The sequence below is a fragment of the Trichomycterus rosablanca genome, chromosome 13 (assembly GCF_030014385.1).
Source record: "Trichomycterus rosablanca isolate fTriRos1 chromosome 13, fTriRos1.hap1, whole genome shotgun sequence".
Lineage (NCBI taxonomy): Eukaryota > Metazoa > Chordata > Actinopteri > Siluriformes > Trichomycteridae > Trichomycterus > Trichomycterus rosablanca.
The window spans coordinates 981,210-999,341 of NC_086000.1; the positions used below are offsets into that span (position 1 = coordinate 981,210).

At 41.8% G+C, this 18,132-nt stretch overlaps 1 protein-coding gene across 1 annotated transcript; it reads left to right on the forward strand.

Moving 5' to 3' along the window:
- Positions 1-1,671: 1,671 nt before the first annotated feature.
- On the forward strand, positions 1,672-7,155 carry LOC134325605 (E3 ubiquitin-protein ligase TRIM39-like). The gene is made up of 7 exons (XM_063007855.1): positions 1,672-1,690; positions 4,103-4,659; positions 5,333-5,428; positions 5,502-5,735; positions 5,868-6,108; positions 6,230-6,256; positions 6,599-7,155. The coding sequence occupies exons 1-7, from the start codon at positions 1,672-1,674 to the stop codon at positions 7,153-7,155; spliced, it is 1,731 nt and encodes a 576-aa protein (XP_062863925.1).
- The last annotated feature ends 10,977 nt before the right edge of the window (positions 7,156-18,132 follow it).

Genomic DNA, 18,132 nt, shown 5'->3' on the forward strand with positions numbered 1-18,132 from the left:
TTGATCATCTGACCTTATTTTTCCACGATGACCTCTAGTTGTGTTGGTACTATTATAGGCTAAAACAAATGTGTATTTATTTTGTTGATTATATAATTTGCAATGAAAAACATTGTGATATATTTTAAGAAAAGTGCAAAATAAAAGCATTTTTACTTGAAGTCCCAAGACTTATTTTATTATATATATATTATCATTTTTATTAAGTGTATTTTAAGTTTAGAAATATTATATTTAAAAGTAATGCTTGTTCTTGTGTGATACATAGTTTATATTAAATATAGAATTATAATACAAATACAAACCACATTTTTGGAAAAGGTTTCTAAAATATCATCAGTATTTTAGTGCTTCACTGATCAACATCATTTTATTTTGTAAACATAAACACGTCCTTAAATACCTGCAACACACTCAGAAAATTGCTCAATGCTCTCAATGCTTTCTTCTTTAGTAGTAATTCAGATCTTGTCCATTTTTATATTGAGTTTTGCTTTTTCTCTGTCAGTATGTATTTCATTATAAGTGATTTAACTTTGTTTACAAATTTGAAGAGAGTTTGGCAAATTTGGGATCCCTGAGTGTCCATACATTTTATATATGAGACACACCGGCTTAAACAAAGTGCCATTAATATAATAATAATAATAATAATAATAATAATAATAATAATAAAACTGCTCTTCAGTAGATCTACTAACTACAGGGAGGAAGTGATGTCACACTAGTAAAATGAAAGTGAATCTGGATCAGTCAGAACACGCTTCAGCCAGGAACACTTCACCTTAATCTGTACTGAATTTAATTACAGTTTCAGCAGAAAAAACTGCATAAAACAGCCAGTTCTGACACCCCAACAAGAGAGAAAAGGGTACGTACCTTAATTACTACTGATTTATAGTGTAGAATGTGTACAGGTGAGTCTTTGTACAGGTAAAGTATGAACTGTGTCATTTCATACACTTCTGCATCGAACTTGATTATATAACTTTGTTTTTAACTCGTCCTTTAAAAAGAGAAATTTAAACTCAGTAACCAAACCTGTACATTAGTTTAGAGAAACAGAATATTTTATTTATTTCTTTTATTTAAAACACGACAATTTTTATTTTAAAAAACCCCAAACATAAGTTACTTTCATAATGTTTTGCACTTTGCTTGTCACAAGGTTAAACCCGGACTTTCCATGTTTCTCTCCCCGCAGTTCTTGTTTGTACAAGCAGTGAATTCTTGCTGATGAATAAGTCAGTTATTTTATTTGCTCAGTGATGTTCAGGTTAAGAGAAACAGAAAATAAGTTTTATCAGCTTTTATCAATTAAAAGTTTTCATCTCCATAGAAAAACAATGACATGATCAGTAGCGCTCCAGTAGAGATTCATTTGTGCAGATTATTTAAAAGCAGCTTTAGTGTTTTTTTCTGTCTGTAAAAGTATGAATTTATTATTGAGTGGAGCAAAAACACTCTTACACACAACAGTAAGTAAACAATTATTATTGATTCATCACTAATCAGAGACCTCTGAATAAAAATCTGTACTGCACAAACCATGTTTTATATCAATATTGTGGGAACTAAGTGATGTGTTTTTCTAATATAAGGATTAAAAAGCAGAAGGAGAAAAAAATGGCAGAATCATCATCACGACTAAAAAGACGCCGCACAAGAAGCATGGATGATCCATTTGAGTGTAAGTTTCACTGTTCATGTACAAAACATTTAGATTCAGAGTTTATCTTCTTCTTAGTTCCTTTTCTTTCAGACAGTTGGACAAAATGTCATGATTGGTTCAGAATCAACCTGCATTAATTCATCATAAAATCTGGTCTGATCTTCATCCAAATATTTAATCTACTTAAACTTATTCACTCATAATTATACTAAACAACAGAATTACAACAGAATCATTAAAAGAAAAAGTGTTTTGTAAAACAGGTCAGAGTCCAAATTAGAACCTAAATGAGTTGCTGTGGCATCACCAGAAGAAAGTGAATCTTAGTAAAATCTGACAAATTCTGATAAACTAAAATGAATGAATATCAGATCATGTGAGTAATGCAATAATTCAGGTCATTTCAGATACAGTGGGGGGAAATAAGTATTTGATCCCCTGCTGATTTTGTAAGTTTACCCCCTTACAAAGACTTGAACAGTCTATAATTTTTTGGAAGGTTTATTTTAACAGAGAGAGACAGAATATCAACAAAAAATCCAGAAAAAAAACATTAAATAAAAGTTATAAATTAATTTGTATTTAATTAAGGGAAATAAGTATTTGATCCCCTACCAACCAGAAAGAATTCTGACCCCCACAGACCGGTTATGTGCACAAAAGGCACACAAATTAGTCCTGTCCCTGTATAAAAGACTCCTGTCACAGAATCAGTTTCTTCCATTCAAATCTCTCCACCACCATGGGCAAGACCAAAGAGCTATCAAAGGACGTCAGGGACAAGATTGTAGACCTGCACAAGGCTGGAATGGGCTACAAGACCATTAGCAAGAAGCTTGGTGAGAAAGAGACCACTGTTGGTGCGATCATTCGAAAATGGAAGAAATACAAGATCACAGTCAATCACCCTCACTCTGGAGCTCCATGCAAGATCTCACCTGGTGGGGTAAGAATGATTCTGAGAAAGGTGAGGTCAGTCCAGAATTACACGGGAGGAGCTTGTCAATGATCTCAAGGGAGCTGGGAGCAGAGAAATGCTGGATATGACCCCAAGAACACCATCCCCACTGGGCATTTCTTTGCCTCCAAACACGGCGAGTGGAGATGATGCCAAAGAGCTCAGTTTTGGTCTCATCTGACCTTATCACATTCTCCCAAGCTTTCTCTGAATCATTCAGGTGTTCATTGGCAAACTTCAGACGGGCCTGTACATGAGCCTTCTTGAGCAGAGGGACTTTGCGGGCACTGCAGGATCTCAATCCATTACGGCGAAGTGTGTTACTAATGGTTTTCTTGGTGACTGTGCTCCCAGCTCCCTTGAGATAATTGACAAGCTCCTCCCGTGTAATTCTGGACTCACCTCACCTTTCTCAGAATCATTCTTACCCCACCAGGTGAGATCTTGCATGGAGCTCCAGAGTGAGGGTGATTGACTGTGATCTTGTATTTCTTCCATTTTCGAATGATCGCACCAACAGTGGTCTCTTTCTCACCAAGCTTCTTGCTGATGGTCTTGTAGCCCATTCCAGCCTTGTGCAGGTCTACAATCTTGTCCCTGACGTCCTTTGATAGCTCTTTGGTCTTGCCCATGGTGGTCGAGAGATTTGAACGGAAGAAACTGATTCTGTGACAGGAGTCTTTTATACAGGGACAGGACTAATTTGTGAGCCTTTTGTGCACATAACAGGTCTGTGGGGGTCAGAATTCTTGCTGGTTGGTAGGGGATCAAATACTTATTTCCCTTAATTAAATACAAATTAATTTATAACTTTTATTTAATGTTTTATTTCTGGATTTTTTGTTGATATTCTGTCTCTCTCTGTTAAAATAAACCTTCCATAAAAATTTAAGACTGTTCAAGTCTTTGTAAGGGGGTAAACTTACAAAATCAGCAGGGGATCAAATACTTCCATATTTCCCCCACTGTATGTTCAAAAAGCTTTTTTGTATCTTCATTTCAACTGTATTTTAAAACGTCCAGCGACTGCGACCACGAACTGTTGAGCAGCTAAAGTCGCATCAAGCAAAAACTGCAACAATTAAATTAATAATTCATAGTAAATGTGTTAAACAGTTATTAACATGCACCTGTCCTAACTTTTTCGAGTGTGTTGCAGGCATACATTTAATTTTCATATTAACAAACTACAATAAAGTTTGTCAGTAAAAACACTGTAAATCTTTTCTTGCTCATTTTTGTAGTTAAATAAAGATTTAAGAGAATGAAATCACAGATTCTTCTTACTGCATTTTACATAATGACCCAACTTTTCTGGAAATGGGGTTTGTAATATAAATGATAATATTTATCATTTTAATATAAATGAAAAGCAAAATTTCTGCTTTCTGAATGTTGAGGTGAAAGTCTACAGTTGTATAAAGTGTATAAATGATCTTTTGGATCTTTTCTGTTTCTGTTAAATCTGTCAGTCACACGTGATTCCAGCAACATCCTGTCTGAAAATCAGCTGCTGTGTCTCATCTGTATGGATGTGTTTACTGATCCAGTCACGACTCCATGTGGACACAACTTCTGCAGGAGCTGCCTTACACAACACTGGGATAAGAGTCCACAATGTCACTGTCCATTATGTAAAGAGAAATTCACCAAGAGACCTGAACTCAAGATCAATACAACACTGAGGGAGGTTGCTGATCACTTCAAGAAGAAGAGTAAAGATGATAAACCTGAGGTTCTTTGTGATGTCTGCAATGGAATGAAACAGAAAGCTCTGAGATCATGTCTGGATTGTGGTGTGACTTTCTGTGAGTCTCATCTAGAGCTTCACATTAATGTCCCAAAATATAACAACCATAAACTCATAAATCCTGTGAAGAACCTGGAGAAATATAGATGCCAAAAACATGAGAAACCTTTAGAACGTTTCTGTAGAGATGATCAGATCATGGTCTGTCAGTGGTGTATCGAGGCAGATCACAAGAACCACAACATCATTCCTATAGAGGAGGAGATTAATCATAAGAAGGTAAGAAACACAAAAGCTTCATCTACATGCTCGTGTCATGACAAAAAGCCTCTTTATAAATGCAGCAAGCTTTAAAATATCAGAACAATGACCACCACTCAGGGCCATTTGATGAGACACCATCAACAACTTGCTGTCCTCAGCTTAACCTGCAGAAAATAACTTCTCATGGCTAACTCTGGTCAGTTCATGGTGTCTCCAGTGTTTGTTCGTGGTCCCAGATATACCAGATTAAGAGAAAGTATGAGCAGATAACTGTTTCAGTGGACTCTCAGTCTTGCTCACCCTCTCTCTTGTTTACTGGTTTTCATTCAAGAAATCAGTGAATGCCTACAGCCTTCAGTACAGTAGTGAACAGGACACCAATCCTTTGTGTGGTCTTTCCACCCATAACACAGCCAATCACGTCTTTTTGTATGCCTGACTGGTTAACAGCACCAGCAGGGATTTAAATCTGATTCCCCAAACCGGATTACCCAGGTTTCTTGCTTAAAAGTTGTGCTTTTTCTTTGACTTAAATAATGTGAAACTGTACAATAAAACAGTGCAATAATTCATTAAAACTGGATGTTTGAGTACAATTTTTAAAAAAAATAATTAATATCATAAATAATAAAGTCTATATGAAACTTGAGGAAGGAATTTAATCTTTAAAATTATATAATCTCCTCAGACTCAGCTGGGTCAGACACAGACGGAGGTGCAGCAGATGATCCAGGATCGACTGAAGAAGATTAAAGAGATCAACCACTCAGTAGAGCTCAGCAAGGTGAGTAAATATAATGTAGTACACTTTAACAAAGTAACATTAAAATAATAAATTAAAATGTCTCCTTCTACAGGAAAACACAAAGAAAGAAAAATCTGACAGCATTAAAACCTTCACTAATCTGATTCACTCTATTGAGAAGAGTCAGACTGAGATGCTGAAGATGATGGAAGAGAAGCAGAAAGTCGTAGAGAATCAGGCTGAACGATTCATTAAAGATCTGGAGCAGGAAATCACTGAACTGCAGAGGAGAGAAACTAAGCTGGAGAAGCTTCTGAACACTGAGGAACATTTCAACCTCCTACAGGTCAGTGTTCCTCTATCTGTCAGTGTTCCTTTATCTGTCAGTGTTCCTCTATCTGCTCAATGCTGCTGCAGAACATCACTGAACATCTGTCACTATAGTGAGATATTTCTCCTCTTTCCTGACCTGCTGTAGGTTTATCCAACAATCTGCAGCCCTCCAACCACCAAGAACTGGACCGATATTAGTATCAACACTGATCCAGATGTGGAGACTCTGATAACATCTCTCTTTCAGCTTCAGAAAACTCTGGATGAGAAACTCAATAAAACTCTGGACGAGAAGCTCAATACAACTCTGAATGTGAAGCTTAATAAAACTCTGAATGAGAAGTTGAGAGAAACAGGTGAGAAGTTTCATGTTCCAGTGTTTAGACGTTGGTGGACAGTAAATGTAGTTCATGTCTTAAATGTTAAAGCTTTAGTAGATTCTGTGTTTACATTAAAATCACATCTTTATAATCATATCAATGATTTTGTTGTAAACATTCTCCACAGAACTGAAGAGGATTCAGCAGTATGCAGGTACAGAGCAGCTTCTGTTCTTCTCTTTAATCATTCATTCATTTTCACTAACCACTTCATCCTGGTCAGGGTCACAGTGGCTAAACAGGAGCAAACATTCACCAGGGTACCAATCCATCACGGGGCAACACACACTCACACATTCACTCACACACACACCATGGAAGATTGTAATAGCCAATGCACCTTCTGCATGTTTTTGGAAGATACAATACCAGAAAAAGAACATACTAAATGCCTTACAGACATTTAACTAATCTGTTAACAGATTTTTCAGTACGATACAATCAATGATTTATTAATGATCTTATTTTCATATCACATACTGTGTGTTTATTTCAGTGGACGTGACTCTGGATCCTGATACAGCAAATCCTTATCTCGTTCTGTCTGATGATGGAAAACAAGTAACATGTGGAAACACAAATCAGAATCTCCCCGACACCCCAAAAAGATTTTCTTGTCTTCCCATAATCTTAGGAAAGCAGAGTTTCTCCTCAGGTAGATTTTACTTTGAGGTGCAGGTCAGTGGGAAGACCGAGTGGAGTTTAGGAGTCGCCAGAGAGTCTGTAAACAGGATAAGGAAGATTACACTGAGACCTCAGGAAGGAGTCTGGACTGTGGTTCTGAGGAACATGAATGCATATAAAGCTTGTGCTGGTCCCTCTGTTCTTCTCTCTCTGAAAAAGAAACCTCAGAAGGTCGGAGTGTTTGTGGATTTTGAGGAGGGTCTGGTCTCGTTTTATGATGTGGAGAACAGGGTTCATATCTACTCTTATACTCGTCAGACGTTCACTAAGAAACTCTACCCGTTTTTCAGTCCATGTAATAATGATGAAGGTAAAAACTCAGCACCACTCATCATCACTGATGTATTAATCACTGACTTATTAGACTGAGTATATACTGAACAAAAAATATAAACGCAACACTTTTGTTTTCGCTCCTATTTTTCATGAGCTGAACTCAAAGATCTAAGACTTTGTCTATGTACACAAAAGGTCTTTTTCTCTCAAATATTGTTCACAGATGTGTCTAAATCTGTGTTAGTGAGCACTTCTCCTTTGCCGAGATAATCCATCCACCTCACAGGTGCGGCATATCAAGATGCTGATTAGACAGCATCATTATTGCACAGATGTGCCTTAGGCTTGCCACAATAAAAGGCCACTCTAAAATGTGCAGTTTTATCACACAGCACAATGACACAGATGTCGCAAGTTTTGAGGGAGCGTGCAATTGGCATACTGACCGCAGGAATGTCCACCAGAGCTGTTGTTGTGAATTGAATGTTAATTTCTCTACCATAAGCCGTCTCCAAAGACGTTTCAGAGAATTTGGCAGTATATCCGACCGGCCTCACAACCACAGACCACGTGTAACCACACCAGCCCAGGACCTCCACATCCAGCATCTTCACCTGCAAGATCGTCTGAGACCACCCACCCCGGACAGCTGCTGCAACGATCGGTTTGCATAACCAAAGAATTTCTGCACAAACTGTCAGAAACCATCTCAGGGAAGCTCATCTGCATGCTCGTCATCCTCATCGGGGTCTCCACCTGACTGCAGTTCGTCATTGTAACCGACTTGAGTGGGCAAATGCTCATATTCGATGGCGTCTGGCATGTCGGAGAGGTGTTCTCTTCACGTATGAATCCCGGTTTTCACTGTACAGGGAAGATGGCAGACTGTGTGTATGGCGTCGTGTGGGTGAGCGGTTTGCTGATGTCAACGTTGTAAATCGAGTGGCCCATGGTGGCGGTGGGGTTATGGTATGGGCAGGCGTATGTTATGGACAACGTATACGACAGCATGTTCCAGTTCCTGCCAATATCCAACAACTTCACACAGCCATTGAAGAGGAGTGGACCAACATTCCACAGGCCACAATCAACAACCTGATCAACTCTATGCGAAGGAGATGTGTAGCACTGCGTGAGGCAAATGGTGGTCACACCAGATACTGACTGGTTTTCTTTCTTTAGATCTTTGAGTTCAGCTCATGAAAAATGGGAGCAAAAACAAAAACGTTGCGTTTATATTTTTGTTCAGTATATTCGTCATGACAAACATCATAAATTCATGATGTAACAGGTGGAAATGTGATGGTAAACATGCTGCTGTCCCAACATTTTTGGAAGATGTTCAAAAACAAATATTTGATTGTTTTTAATAAAAGTTGTGTGTTTGATTTTCTACTTTATTGTTTTTATTTACAAATCAATGCTTTAAGTTTTATTTTATAATTCACAACCTGTCATATTTTCTATAAATTGAGGTATGTATTTATTTCTGTGGGCCAGTATACCGTGCCAACACAGAAAAACAACACAAAAGTCTATGTGTCTTTGGTTTTTTTTATTCTGGCATATATTTATTTAAAACTGTAAATTAAAATGAAATTAAAATAGTTTTCCAACTCCTTCCTTGAATCTTTGAACACAAATGGATCAAAATGTTTGGATCAAATACAAAATACATAGATAAATAAAATAAATAATTGAATACGGTAGTGGGTAACAGTACAGTCTAAACAAAGGACAAAAAAACACAATTAGCCACCCATCTCTGGAACTTGCACTTAAAAACAAAATACACCACAGCATTAAAGCAACTTACAGTGTGTGTGGCTGCACCCACTAATCACATGGCACATTTGCAATGTACAGATTTATTTATTTATTATTTATTAGGATTTGAACGTCATGTTTTACACTCTTTGGTTACATTCATGACAGACACACGGTAGTTACTCGTTACACAAGGTTCATCACTTCTCAAGTTTATATCGAACACAGTCATGGACAATTTTGTATCTCCAGTTCACCTCACTTGCATGTTTTTGGACTGTGGGAGGAAACCGGAGCACCCGGAGTAAACCCACGCAGACACGGGGAGAACATGCAAACTCCACACAGAAAGGACCCGGACCGCCCCACCTGGGGTTCGAACCCAGGACCTTCTTGCTGTGAGGTGACAGTAATACCCACATGTACAGATTTACCTGAAGACAATTTGTGTAATAAAGTAAAACAATTAGGCATAAAGAAATACATTAAATAACATTTTTGAACTTGTTTTACTTTACAAACATCACCTTATCATCACATGTCTATTTGGACGTCTATTAAACTCACCAGGCAACGTTGTGAAAAATCGCCATTAAACCACTGTACAATCCAATGTAATCTGGTATTAATAAACACCATCTACACCTGAACCATGAAAAATATACATCTATTGGTGCTTATCTTTACTTATTGATGAAAAGTATTAAGATAAATCTTAATATTTACCACTTATCTGCCGATGCTGCACACACACTCAGCACTATAACCAGCCATGCTTCAACTGCCATTAATATAATAATAATAATAATCTGTACTATTATGTGTATTGTTTGTACTACTATGTGGACTGTTGTGTGTATCATTGAGTGTATCACCAAAGCAAATTCCTCGTATGTGTAACATACCTGGCGAAATAAAGTGATTCTGATTCTGATTCTGAACTGCCTATTTTACCTGTGCATCATTAGCGCTACACTTACACTGGTGAAAGGGGAGTCTTAAAGCTACAGCACCTCTTTTTCACCCTTTGCTCATCACTTGGCTACATCTAATATTTCTAATTAAAGTGTTTAATTATGATTAAAGTGTTGAAAAATTTAGAGAAAGTACGATTATAATAATGTAGAGCAAATTTAGGATCCCTGAGTGTGTCTGTATGTTATATATACCACACACCAGCTTACACACAGTGCCATTAATATAATAATAATAATAATAATAATAATAATAATAATAATATAAATAATATTTATAATAATACATTAATAATAATAACTAGAGATGTGCATTTCCGGAGAAAATGCGAGTGTGATTGCCGTGTGCTGGTCGGGCGGGAGCGCGTAACCCAATGCTTTATCCAAGTTGGGGTGTCATCAGGGGGCTTTACGATTTAAAATTGGAACGGCGTCGATATCTCGAACTTTCAAAAAATGAATGGAAGTGAATGGAGCCGGAAACCGGGCGTGGCAGGTGGGCGTGGGTTCGAATCCCCATGCTGTACCCATGTTGGGGCGTCATCAGTGGGCTTTACGATATAGAGTTGGAACGGCGTTGATATCTCGAACTTTCAAAAAATGAATGGAAGTGAATGGGACCAAAAACCGGGCGTGGCAGGTGGGCGTGGGTTCGAATCCCCATGCTGTACCCATGTTGGGGCGTCATCAGTGGGCTTTACGATATAGAGTTGGAACGGCGTTGATATCTCAAACTTTCAAAAAATGAATGGAAGTGAATGGAGCCGAAAACCGGGCGTGGCAGGTGGGCATGGGTTCGAATCCCCATGCTGTACCTGAGTCGGGGTTACATCAGGGGGCTTTACAATTTAGAGTTGGAACGGCGTTGATATCTCGAACTTTCAAAAAATGAATGGAAGTGAATGGGACCAAAAACCGGGCGTGGCAGGTGGGCGTGGGTTCGAATCCCCATGCTGTACCCAGGTAGGGGTTACATCAGGGGGCTTTACAATTTAGAGTTGGAACGGCGTTGATATCTCAAACTTTCAAAAAATGAATGGAAGTGAATGGGGACAAAAACCGGGCGTGGCAGGTGGGCGTGGGTTCGAATCCCCATGCTGTACCCAGGTAGGGGTTACATCAGGGGGCTTTACAATTTAGAGTTGGAACGGCGTTGATATCTCGAACTTTCAAAAAATGAATGGAAGTGAATGGGGACAAAAACCGGGCGTGGCAGGTGGGCGTGGGTTCGAATCCCCATGCTGTACCTGAGTCGGGGTTACATCAGGGGGCTTTACGATATAGAGTTGGAACGGCGTTGATATCTCGAACTTTCAAAAAATGAATGGAAGTGAATGGGGACAAAAACCGGGCGTGGCAGGTGGGTGTGGGTTCGAATCCCCATGCTGTACCTGAGTCGGGGTTACATCAGTGAGCTTTACGATATAGAGTTGGAACGGCGTCGATATCTCGAACTTTCAAAAAATGAATGGAAGTGAATGGGGACAAAAACCGGGCGTGTCAGGTGGGCGTGGGTTCGAATCCCCATGCTGTACCCAAGTTGGGGTTACATCAGTGAGCTTTACGATTTAGAGTTGGAACGGCGTCGATATCTCAAATTTTCAAAAAATGAATGGAAGTGAATGGGGACAAAAACCGGGCGTGGCAGGTGGGTGTGGGTTCGAATCCCCATGCTGTACCTGAGTCGGGGTAACATCAGTGAGCTTTATGATATAGAGTTGGAACGGCATCGATATCTCGAACTTTCAAAAAATGAATGGAAGTGAATGGGGACAAAAACCGGGCGTGGCAGGTGGGTGTGGGTTCGAATCCCCATGCTTTATCTGAGTCGGGGTTACATCAGTGAGCTTTACGATATAGAGTTGGAACGGCGTCGATATCTCGAACTTTCAAAAAATGAATGGAAGTGAATGGGGACAAAAACCGGGCGTGGCAGGTGGGTGTGGGTTCGAATCCCCATGCTTTATCTGAGTCGGGGTTACATCAGTGAGCTTTACGATATAGAGTTGGAACGGTGTCGATATCTTGAACTTTCAAAAAATGAATGGAAGTGAATGGGAACAAAAACCGGGCGTGGCAGGTGGGTGTGGGTTCGAATCCCCATGCTGTATCTGAGTCGGGGTTACATCAGTGAGCTTTACGATATAGAGTTGGAACGGCGTCGATATCTTGAACTTTCAAAAAATGAATGGAAGTGAATGGGGACAAAAACCGGGCGTGGCAGGTGGGTGTGGGTTCGAATCCCCATGCTGTATCTGAGTCGGGGTTACATCAGGGGGCTTTACAATTTAGAGTTGGAACGGCGTTGATATCTCAAACTTTCAATAAATGAATGGAAGTGAATGGGGACAAAAACCGGGCGTGGCAGGTGGGTGTGGGTTCGAATCCCCAGGCTGTATCCGAGTCGGGGTAACATCACTGGGCTTTACGATTTAGAGTTGGAACGGCGTTGATATCTCGAACTTTAAAAAAATGAATGGAAGTGAATGGGACCAAAAAACCGGGTGTGGCAGGTGGGTGTGGGTTCGAATCCCCATGCTGTATCCGAGTCGGGGTAACATCACTGGGCTTTACGATTTAGAGTTGGAACGCCGTTGATATCTCGAACTTTAAAAAAATGAATGGAAGTGAATGGGACCAAAAAACCGGGTGTGGCAGGTGGGTGTGGGTTCGAATCCCCATGCTGTATCCGAGTCGGGGTAACATCACTGGGCTTTACGATTTAGAGTTGGAACGGCGTTGATATCTCGAACTTTCAAAAAATGAATGGAAGTGAATGGGACCAAAAACCGGGCGTGGCATGTGGGCGTGGTTTCGAATCCCCATGCTGTACCTGAGTCGGGGTTACATCAGTGAGCTTTACGATATAGAGTTGGAACGGCGTCGATATCTCGAACTTTCAAAAAATGAATGGAAGTGAATGGGGACAAAAACCGGGCGTGGCAGGTGGGTGTGGGTTCGAATCCCCATGCTGTACCTGAGTCGGGGTTACATCAGGGGGCTTTACGATATAGAGTTGGAACGGCGTTGATATCTCAAACTTTCAAAAAATGAATGGAAGTGAATGGGGACAAAAACCGGGCGTGGCAGGTGGGTGTGGGTTCGAATCCCCATGCTGTACCTGAGTCGGGGTTACATCAGGGGGCTTTACGATTTAGAGTTGGAACGGCGTTGATATCTCAAACTTTCAATAAATGAATGGAAATGAATGGGACCAAAAACCGGGCGTGGCAGGTGGGCATGGGTTCGAATCCCCATGCTGTATCTGAGTCGGGGTTACATCAGTGAGCTTTACGATTTAGAGTTGGAACGGCGTTGATATCTCGAACTTTCAAAAAATGAATGGAAGTGAATAGGACCAAAAACCGGGCATGGCAGGTGGGCGTGGGTTCGAATCCCCATGCTGTATGTGAGTCGGGGTTACATCAGTGGGCTTTACGATTTAGAGTTTAAATGGCGTTAATATCTCAAACTTTCAAAAAATAAATGGAAGTGAATGGGACCAAAAAACGGGCGTGGCAGGTGGGCGTGGGTTCGAATCCCCATGCTGTACCAAGGTCGGGGTTACATCAGTGGGCTTTACGACTTAGAGTTGGAACAGCATTGATATTTCAAAATTTCAAAAAATGAATGAAAGTGAATGGGACCAAAAAATGGGCGTGGCAGGTGGGCGTGGGTTCGAATCCCCATGCTATATCTGAGTCGGGGTTAAATCAGTGGGTTTTACGATTTAGAGTTGGAACGGCGTTGATATCTCGAACTTTCAAAAAATGAATGGAAGTGAATGGGGTCGAAAAACGGGTGTGGCAGGTGGGCGTGGGTTCAAATCCCCATGCTGTATCTGAGTCGGGGTTACATCAGTGGGCTTTACAATTTAGAGTTGGAACGGCGTCGGTATCTCAAACTTTCAAAAAATGAATGGAAGTGAATGGGACCAAAAAAACGGGCGTGGCAGGTGGTCTTGGGTTCGAATCCCCCATGCTGTATCTGAGTCGGGGTTACATCAGTGGGCTTACTATTTAGAGTTGGAACGGCGTTGATATCTCGAACTTTAAAAAAATGAATGGAAGTGAATGGGACCAAAAAAACGGGCGTGGCAGGTGGGCATGGGTTCGAATCCCCATGCTGTATCTGAGTCGGGGTTACATCAGTGGGCATTACTATTTAGAGTTGGAACGCCGTTGATATCTCGAACTTTAAAAAAATGAATGGAAGTGAATGGGACCAAAAAACCGGGTGTGGCAGGTGGGTGTGGGTTCGAATCCCCATGCTGTATCCGAGTCGGGGTAACATCACTGGGCTTTACGATTTAGAGTTGGAACGGCGTTGATATCTCGAACTTTCAAAAAATGAATGGAAGTGAATGGGACCAAAAACCGGGCGTGGCAGGTGGGCATGGGTTCGAATCCCCAGGCTGTATCTGAGTCGGGGTTACATCAGTGGGCTTTACGATTTAGAGTTGGAACGGCGTTGATATCTCGAACTTTCAAAAAATGAATGGAAGTGAATGGGACCAAAAACCGGGCGTGGCAGGTGGGTGTGGGTTCGAATCCCCATGCTGTATCTGAGTCGGGGTTACATCAGTGGGCTTTACAATTTAGAGTTGGAATGGTGTTGATATCTCGAACTTTCAAAAAATGAATGGAAATGAATGGGACCAAAAACCGGGCGTGGCAGGTGGGCATGGGTTCGAATCCCCATGCTGTATCTGAGTCGGGGTTACATCAGTGGGCTTTACGATTTAGAGTTGGAACGGCGTTGATATCTCGAACTTTCAAAAAATGAATGGAAGTGAATGGGACCAAAAAACGGGCGTGGCAGGTGGGTGTGGGTTCGAATCCCCATGCTGTATCTGAGTCGGGGTTACATCAGTGGGCTTTACGATTTAGAGTTGGAACGGCGTTGATATCTCGAACTTTCAAAAAATGAATGGAAGTGAATGGGACCAAAAACCGGGCGTGGCAGGTGGGCATGGGTTCGAATCCCCATGCTGTATCTGAGTCGGGGTTACATCAGTGGGCTTTACAATTTAGAGTTGGAACGGCGTTGATATCTCGAACTTTCAAAAAATGAATGGAAGTGAATGGGACCAAAAAACGGGCGTGGCAGGTGGGTGTGGGTTCGAATCCCCATGCTGTATCTGAGTCGGGGTTACATCAGTGGGCTTTACAATTTAGAGTTGGAATGGTGTTGATATCTCGAACTTTCAAAAATGAATGGAAGTGAATGGGACCAAAAACCGGGCGTGGCAGGTGGGCATGGGTTCGAATCCCCATGCTGTATCTGAGTCGGGGTTACATCAGTGGGCTTTACAATTTAGAGTTGGAACGGTGTTGATATCTCGAACTTTCAAAAAATGAATGGAAGTGAATGGGACCAAAAACCGGGCGTGGCAGGTGGGCGTGGGTTCGAATCCCCATGCTGTACCCATGTTGGGGTGTCATCAGTGGGCTTTACGATATTGAGTTGGAACGGTGTTGATATCTCGAACTTTCAAAAAATGAATGGAAGTGAATAGGACTAAAAACCGGGCGTGGCAGGTGGGCGTGGGTTCGAATCCCCATGCTGTACCCATGTTGGGGTGTCATCAGTGGGCTTTACAATTAAGAGTTGGAACGGCGTCGATATCTCGAACTTTCAAAAAATGAATGGAAGTGAATAGGACCAAAAACCGGGCGTGGCAGGTGGGCGTGGGTTCGAATCCCCATGCTGTACCCAAGTCGAAGTGTCATCAAGGGGCTTTACGATTTAGAGTTGGAACGGCGTCGATATCTCGAACTTTCAAAAAATGAATGGAAGTGAATAGGACCAAAAACCGGGCGTGGCAGGTGGGTGTTGGTTCGAATCCCCATACTGTACCCATGTTGGGGTGTCATCAGGGGGCTTTACGATATTGAGTTGGAACGGTGTTGATATCTCGAACTTTCAAAAAATGAATGGAAGTGAATGGGACTAAAAACCGGGCGTGGCAGGTGGGTGTGGGTTCGAATCCCCATGCTGTACCCATGTTGGGGTGTCATCAGTGGGCTTTACGATATTGAGTTGGAACGGTGTTGATATCTCGAACTTTCAAAAAATGAATGGAAGTGAATGGGACTAAAAACCGGGCGTGGCAGGTGGGCGTGGGTTCGAATCCCCATGCTGTACCCATGTTGGGGTGTCATCAGTGGGCTTTACGATATAGAGTTGGAACGGTGTTGATATCTCGAACTTTCAAAAAATGAATGGAAGTGAATGGGACTAAAAACCGGGCGTGGCAGGTGGGCGTGGGTTCGAATCCCCATGCTGTACCCATGTTGGGGTGTCATCAGTGGGCTTTACGATATAGAGTTGGAACGGTGTTGATATCTCGAACTTTCAAAAAATGAATGGAAGTGAATGGGACTCTTATAGGTTGAATAAACGTTATAGAAATAACCATTCAACAACCATTCAAAGAAAATGAATGGAAGTAAATGGGACCAAAAATCGGTACAAAAGTGGGCGTGGTGGGTGAACGGACGGGCGGATCAAAAAACTTTTTGTCAATAAGTGACGCCAATAACGGGCTGGACGATCTAGAGTTGGAACGGCGTCGATATCTCAACATTTTTTTGAAAATGAATGGAAGTCTATGGGAAAAAAAACGCTACAAAAGCGGGCGTGGCGGGCGAACGGGCGGGCGGATCCGAAAGCTGTATACAAGCCCGCGTCGCATCAACAGGCCGGACGATTTGGCGTTGGAACGGCATCGATATCTCGAAAACTGCGGGGCGAGATAGCCGGCGACTAAAGTGGTGGAATAATAAAAAGAAAAATAATAACTAGAGAGTGCATTTCCGGAGAAAATGCGAGTGTGATTGCCGTGTGCCGGTCGGGCGGGCGTGCGTATCCCAATGCTTTATCCAACTCGGGGTGTCATCAGTGGGCTTTACGATTTAGAGTTGAAACGGCGTCGATATCTCGATCTTTCAAAAAATGAATAGAAGTGAGTGGAGTCGAAAAACGGGCGTGGCAGGTGGGCGTGAGTTCGAATCCCCATGCTGTACCCAAGTCAGGGTTACATCAGTAGGCTTTACGATATAGAGTTGGAACGGCGTTGATATCTCGAACTTTCAATAAATGAATTGAAGTGAATAGAGCCGAAAAACGGGCGTGGCAGGTGGGCGTGGGTTCGAATCCCCATGCTGTACCTGAGTCGGGGTTACATCAGTGGGCTTTACGATTTAGAGTTGGAACGGCGTCGATATCTCAAACTTTCAAAAAATGAATGGAAGTGAATGGAACAAAAAAACAGGCGTGGCAGGTGGGTGTGGGTTCGAGTCCCCATGCTTTATCTGAGTCGGGGTTACATCAGTGGGCTTTACAATTTAGAGTTGGAACGGCGTTGATATCTCAAACTTTCAAAAAATGAATGGAAGTGAATAGGACCAAAAAACGGGTGTGGCAGGTGGGTGTGGGTTCGAATCCCCATGCTGTACCTTAGTCGGGGTTACATCAGTGGGCTTTATGATTTAGAGTTGGAACGGCGTTGATATCTCAAACTTTCAAAAAATGAATGGAAGTCAATGAGGCTGAAAAACGGGCGTGGCAGTTGGGCGTGTGTTCGAATCCCCATGCTGTACCCATTTTGGGGTTACATTAGTGGGCTTTATGATTTAGAGTTGGAACAATGTTGATATCTCAAACTTTCAAAAAATGAATGGAAGTGAATGGGGCAGAAAACCGGGCGTGGCAGGTGGGTGTGGGTTCGAATCCCCATGCTGTATCTGAGTCGGGGTTACATCAGTGGGCTTTACGATTTAGAGTTGGAACGGCGTTGATATCTCGAACTTTCAAAAAATGAATGGAAGTGAATGGGACCAAAAACCGGGCGTGGCAGGTGGGCATGGGTTCGAATCCCCATGCTGTATCTGAGTCGGGGTTACATCAGTGGGCTTTACAATTTAGAGTTGGAACGGCGTTGATATCTCGAACTTTCAAAAAATGAATGGAAGTGAATGGGACCAAAAAACGGGCGTGGCAGGTGGGTGTGGGTTCGAATCCCCATGCTGTATCTGAGTCGGGGTTACATCAGTGGGCTTTACAATTTAGAGTTGGAATGGTGTTGATATCTCGAACTTTCAAAAATGAATGGAAGTGAATGGGACCAAAAACCGGGCGTGGCAGGTGGGCATGGGTTCGAATCCCCATGCTGTATCTGAGTCGGGGTTACATCAGTGGGCTTTACAATTTAGAGTTGGAACGGTGTTGATATCTCGAACTTTCAAAAAATGAATGGAAGTGAATGGGACCAAAAACCGGGCGTGGCAGGTGGGCGTGGGTTCGAATCCCCATGCTGTACCCATGT